A 6,228-nucleotide genomic window follows, 5' to 3' on the forward strand; every position below is an offset into this window, starting at 1 on the left:
TTCTGTGTGTGTTTCTGTGTGTGCATCTTTGTGTGTGTGGGTGTGTTTTTGTGCGTGTGGATGTGTTTCTGTGGGTGTGTGTTTTTGTGTGTGTGGTTGTGTTTTTGTGTGTGTGGATGTGTTTCTGTGTGTGTTTCTGTGTGTGCATCTTTGTGTGTGTGGGTGTGTTTTGGTGTGTTTTTGTGTGTGTGGATATGTTTCTGTGTGTGTTTTTGTGTGTGTGTTTTTTTTGTGTGTGGATATGTTTCTGTGTGTGTTTTAGTGAGGGTGTGTTTTTGTGTGTGTGGGTGTGTTTTTGTGTGTTTTTGTGCGTGTGGATGTGTTTTTGTGTGTTTTTGTGTGTGTGGATGTGTTTCTGTGTGTGTTTCTGTGTGTGTGGATGTGTTTTTGTGTGTGTGGGTGTGTTTGTGTGTGTGTGTGTGTGGGTGTGTTTTTGTGTGGGTGTGTTTTAGTGTGTGTGTGTTTTTTAGTGTGTGTGGGTGTGTTTTTGTGTGTGTGTGTGTTTTTGTGTGTGTGTGTGTTTTTGTGTGTGTGGGTGTGTTTTTGTGTGTGTGATTGTGTTTCTGTGTGTGTTTTTGTGTGTGGGTGTGTTTTTGTGTGTGTGGGTGTGTTTTTTGTGTGTGGATGTGTTTCTGTGTGTGTTTCTGTGTGTGTTTTTGTGTGTGTCTGTGTGTGTGGGTGTATGTGAGTGTGTGTGCTTTTGTGTGTGTGGATGTGTTTCTGTGTGTTTTTGTGCATGTTTTGTGTGTGGGGGTGTGTTTTTGTGTGTGGGGGTGTGTTTTTGTGTGTGTGGGTGTGTTTTTGTGTGTGTGGATGTGTTTTTATGTGTGTGGATGTGTTTTTGTGTGTGTGGGTGTGTTTTTGTGTGTGTGGATGTGTTTTTGTGTGTTTTTGTGTGTGTGCGTGTGTTTTTGTGTGTGTGGGTGTGTTTTTGTGTGTGTGGATGTGTTTTTGTGTGTGTGCGTGTGTTTTTGTGTGTTTTTGTGTGTGTGCGTGTGTTTTTGTGTGTGTGGATGTGTTTCTGTGTGTTTTTGTGTGTGTGGGTGTGTTTTTGTGTGTGTTTCTGTGTGTGTGTGTGGGTGTGTTTTTGTGTGTTGTTGTGCGAGTGGATGTGTTTCTGTGTGTGTTTCTGTGTGTGTGTGTTTTTGTGTGTTTTTGTGTGTGTGGGTGTGTTTTTGTGTGTGTGGATGTGTTTCTGTGTGTGTTTTAGTGTGTATGTGTTTTTGTGTGTGTGGGTGTGTGGATGTGTTTCTGTGTGTGTTTTTGTGTGTGGGTGTGTTTTTGTGTGTGTGGGTGTGTGTTTGTGTGTTTTTGTGCGTGTGAATGTGTTTCTGTGTGTGTGTGTTTTTGTGTGTGTGGATGTGTTTTTGTATGTGTGGGTGTGTTTGTGTGTTTTTGTGTGTGTGGGTGTGTTTTTGTGTGTGTGGGTTTGTTTTTTTGTGTGTGTGTGTTTTTGTGTGTGTGGATGTGTTTTTGTGTGTGTGGATGTGTTTCTGTTTCTGTGTGTATTTTTGTGTGTGTGGGTGTGTGTGTGTGGATGTGTTTTTGTGTGTGTGGGTGTGTGTGTGTGTGGATGTGTTTCTGTGTGTGTTTCTGTGTGTGGCTGTGTGTGTTTTTGTGTGTGTGGGTGTGTGTGTTTTTGTGTGTGTGTTTTCTCCTCCTTTTTTCACTTCTTTTGCTTTTTAATTGCTGTTCGTCTGTAATACTGATGAAATGTTAAGAACTCACATGTTCTCTCCAGATGCTGCCTGACCTGCTGACTGTTTCCAGCATTTTCTGTTTTTAATCTAATCTCTAGTCTGGTTTCAGGTCTGTTAATTTTGTACTTATGTTCTCTGGTTCTATTATCAAAGTCTAAATTAAATAATGTCCTCATATCTATGTTATCCATTCCCCTCATTATTTTAATGACCTGGATCAAGTCCCGTCTCAATTTTTTCTCTCCAACAAGATAACAAGTTCAGCTTTATGAGTCTCCAAACTTAAAGCCTTAAGTCCCAGAAACATTCTGTTCTGATTCTCCGAATCGTCTCCAATATTTTAGTCCTGTCTTATTGAATTTTGTCTGATAACGCTCCTGTGAAGCTCCTTGGGATGTTTTGGGACGTTCTATGTTAAAGGCGCTATATAAATGCAAGTTGTTGTTGTTGTGCCGAGTTAGCTCATCTTAGCTAGATAAGAGCCACTACGATTGTTCTCAGCACTCCTGGGCTAGGGAGGAGAAGATGAGCCAGGGATTTCATTCCTGGTGACCCCCTTTTCCTCCTTGAGGAAGGCGTTGAGTGTTACTGTCAGCTGAGGAGAGGATTGGGCTTGGCCGTGATGCCCTTATGGCGGAGAAGCCGGTGAATTCTGACGCTTAAACACATAAAGAATGCCCACTTGGACGAGTCAGTGGATGGGCACCTGGTGCCCATTAAATTGTACCCAGCAAGAATTAACAACTTCAGCAACGGAAGGGAGAAAAGTGGCAAAAAGCAAAGGAGGCAATTTTAACCTAATTTGCCAGGCGGGAAGCCCACAGGATCGGGTGGAATGCTGGTTTTATATCCCGTCCAACATTACTCTCCGTTCGAGTAAAACTGGGCGGGTTGTAAAACCAGCGTTGCACCCGATCCCGTCCGTTTCCAGACGGGCAGGTTCGGTTAAAATTGCCCCCAAAAGCCTCATTAAAAAAAAAATCATTAAATGCCCTCAATATACGCTAATGCTTGATTATTCCAGTTGATAAGAAGCTTCACACTGACTTCACATTCCCAAGGAATATTCCTTTCCCGAACGCTCCTGTGCGACAGGGCGGAAGGACGACTTAAAAAAAAAAGTACGACAAGTTTTGCTTGCAACTTTTTTTTTGTTGCTGTTTATTCAGAAAATACTGCAATCAAAAGAAATACTCCGTGGATCCTACGCGTTTCTGCCCATTGTTTTTTTTTTAAACGCAGTAACGGTCAGCGGTACAGGAAATCTACAGAAAATTAGTTTGGTAAATGGTGCGGTGATCGAAAACACTGGCATCACCTGATAACTGCTCAATCCTTTCTCGGTGCTCAAAAAGGGGCTAATAGCAAACGATATCATCAGTCTCTCTGAGCAAAGGAAAGGAGAAAGGGAGTTCCAAAAACCAATGTGTGTGACATTACTGTCTGAACCTAGAAAAATATGCACATACTTCCTGTATAAAATTGTTGTAAACCTGCTCAGGGTTTCCATTCTGATCTCAAGTGGCCTGGCTTGAAAAAACAGCAGATTTTCTATTGACATGGTCACAAACGTTTTACATAAGAAATTGGGTACATTTTCTGAACAGCAAGATCCCGTGTTTTTTTTTTAATCGTTCCCGGATTCCTATATATGTCTCCTCTCAACAGAGTTCATAACCAGTACAGAACAAACACATTGACATCAGTTAGACAGAGAAGGGAGTTTTCTACCAGGAGGGAGTTTAATTCTACAAAAACTGTCGCCCTCTTAAGTCTAAAAGAACTCGCTGGGATCCGGATTTACTTTTGTTTTCTTCACTTCAGCAGACATTCGCGGTCATTTGTTTTCTTGATCTATTTTGCCTGTTCATCCGGACAGCGAAACGAGACCTGTCTGTTGATTTGGGCCATGTCCGTACTTCCTCTCCCCCACTCAGTTGGTCTCACAACAGTTGGCATGAGAGGGACCCAGTGGGGTGGATTGAACTTCTACTGCTATTGTTTTGTCAGAGTTGCTTTCGGCTTCCCAGTGCTTGACAAATGGAGGGTAAATCCCATGCAGCGAGATAGACAAATTCTTTTGCATGCACATTGCCAAAGGGCTATGCTCCATATCAACCTTCTGCCTTGTAGACATAAATCCACGAAGGGATAAGACACTTATTGCCACAAACAGTGCGCAGGCAGTCAAGGCAATTAGAAAATGTGGTCTTATCTCACTGGTGCCAGTTGCTAAGTTGGTCTCTTTGGTCCTAATCCTGATGCAGGATATCTCAGTGCGGAGATGGACGTACGACACATGCACACATATCACATATTCGGCAAATGGCTCAAGGCGAGTCAGATTATACTTGTGAATGCCCGCAGGGATCCGGGCTGTGAAGGCAGAATTCAAGCTGCTGTTGCTCGCTGTACGTGACCAACTGATGTTTGATGATATTATGTTCGAGGTGATTATCCATGACAGCAAGATATGGTGCGCTTCCGTTTCCTGTATGTACAGCTTAATGTTTTCTTTATTTTCTGGATAGAATCCGTCCACTTCGATGGTCACGCTTTTCATGTCAGCACCAACAAGGTTGTGGGCCACACAGGTATAGAGTCCCGCTTCGTTGATAGTTATATTTAATATCTCCAGTGTTCCCTCAGGGTGTACCCTGTATTTGTCTGAGGCGGTATAGGCCAAAAGTTTATCACCAGACGGTGTAACCCAATAAATCTCAGGGTCTGGCTCAGCAAACGCTCGGCAGTGAAGAGAAAGGGACTCTTGGATTTCAGTGTTGAGGTGTGAGGGGAAAACTTCAGACGAAATGAGAGGGAGACATCGATCTGTCATCTCTCTGAACGGGACATCTCTCAGGTTTCGTCTTTTGAACTCTGGGGGGTCCACACAAAAGGTTGACTGGGGCTCTATGAAGCGAATGCGATTTTCGTTTGTGTTCACCCAGCGAATGACGCAGTCACATCTGATGGGGTTGCTGTGAATGCTAATCTCTTGGAGTTTGGAAAGGGACTCGATGGTCTTTTTGTATAAGGCACTCAAAGCGTTATTGTTTAGCATGAGGGTTTCCATTTGGGGAATGAGGCGAAATGCACTGGGGTGAATGTAGGAAAGTTTAGGGTTGTTGGTCACCTCCAGTTTGGTCAATTCTGGCAGATTGTCCAAAGCGAACTTATCAATGGAGATCAATTCCTCCATATTGTTGATGCCCAACTCTTTAAGGTGCAGCATATCCGTGAAATCGCTCTGTTGGAGCCTTTGAATCGGATTTTTATTCAAATCCAAAAATTTGAGATCTGGAACTTTCTGGAGGGCCACCTTTGGAACCTTAGGTAATTTGTTGTCATAAAAAGAAATGCTTTCTAAATTCTCAAGCCCCTCGAGAGCATAATCTGAGATTCCTTTAAGGCTCATTCCACTCAATACCAGGCTTCTTAGATTGACGAGAGGCTTAAAGTTCATGTTCTGGATCGAGTCTACTGCATTCTCTCCAATCATGAGGATCTCCAGGCTGGGTATGGTCTCAAACCACTCACTTTTAATGGTCCTCAAGTTGTTGGAGTTCAGGTGGAGCCGAAGAAGGTTTTCAAGACCGAAGAAAGCTCTGGCAGAAATGGTGCTCAGCTGGTTATGGTTTAAGTAAAGTTCTTGAAGGTTGGTGAGAGCAGAGAAGCAGTTTCCTGATAATTCAGTCAACTGGTTCTCTTCCAAATGGAGGACCAGGAGATTGGACATATTCTTCAAGTTGAAGTCTTCAATCCTGGAGAAACTGTTTTGGGACAGGTCCAGTTCGGTCAGGTTCACCAGGTGATGCAGCTCTTCCGGCTCGATCTTATCGATCCTGTTGCTCTGTAGTAGTAAAGTCTGTGTTCCTTCAGGCAAATTCGCGGGAACTTTAGTCATAAAATAATCATTGCAGTCCACTGTTGGGGCCTCTCTGTACATTGACCTCGGCGTGAACCAAGGTTTAATTTCACAAACACACACATCTGGGCATTTGACACGCCAAGGTATCGCTTGAGTTAACGTAACAGCTGTCAAGCTAATAAACATGTACACTTTCAGCAACATTTTTCCGATTCTAAAGCTGCTTTTCAAGCTTTGAGAGGCCTTCAAGGCGCAGTTAGCGCAAGGTTGGGAAGCCTATGATGAAGTAATATCCGAATGCAGATCTCTTAAATGTCAAGAGGGCATTTTATGTGTGCTGTAAGCAATAAAATTAGAACCAGGAGGTTACTCCAGCTCTAAGATGTCATCCACACTTCACGGGCAAATGTCATCTCACTCCATTAGTTGGGGATTTCTGTCAGTGAATGTCGATTTTTGCTTCATTCAGCATTCGAGGAGAGCATGTTGTCTGTGCTTAAGTGATTGGTAATTGCCTTCTGGGGCTGATCCTGAAACAGAATAATGTTCCCTGTTAGTGTGCTGCTTTTGGGAAAGGTGCACTGTTTGTTAAAAAGTCATTTATAATGATAAAGTAAAGGTGAAGGTATTGATTAATAAACACAGCGAGCAAATTCATCA

General features: G+C 43.0%; 1 protein-coding gene across 1 annotated transcript; it reads right to left on the reverse strand.

The window, feature by feature from the left end:
- Positions 1 to 2,864: 2,864 nt before the first annotated feature.
- LOC137344738 (leucine-rich repeat neuronal protein 1-like) lies at positions 2,865 to 5,772 on the reverse strand. Its single transcript, XM_068007864.1, has one exon. The coding sequence runs from the start codon at positions 5,770 to 5,772 to the stop codon at positions 3,634 to 3,636; it is 2,139 nt and encodes a 712-aa protein (XP_067863965.1). The 3' UTR covers positions 2,865 to 3,633.
- Positions 5,773 to 6,228: the final 456 nt, after the last annotated feature.

This window comes from Heptranchias perlo, chromosome 27 (assembly GCF_035084215.1).
Source record: "Heptranchias perlo isolate sHepPer1 chromosome 27, sHepPer1.hap1, whole genome shotgun sequence".
Taxonomy (NCBI): Eukaryota; Metazoa; Chordata; class Chondrichthyes; order Hexanchiformes; family Hexanchidae; genus Heptranchias; species Heptranchias perlo.

Bases quoted from the DNA above. Each gene is read 5' to 3' on its own strand.
- LOC137344738 (XM_068007864.1), bottom strand. From the start codon at position 5,772: ATGTTGCTGAAAGTGTACATGTTTATTAGCTTGACAGCTGTTACGTTA.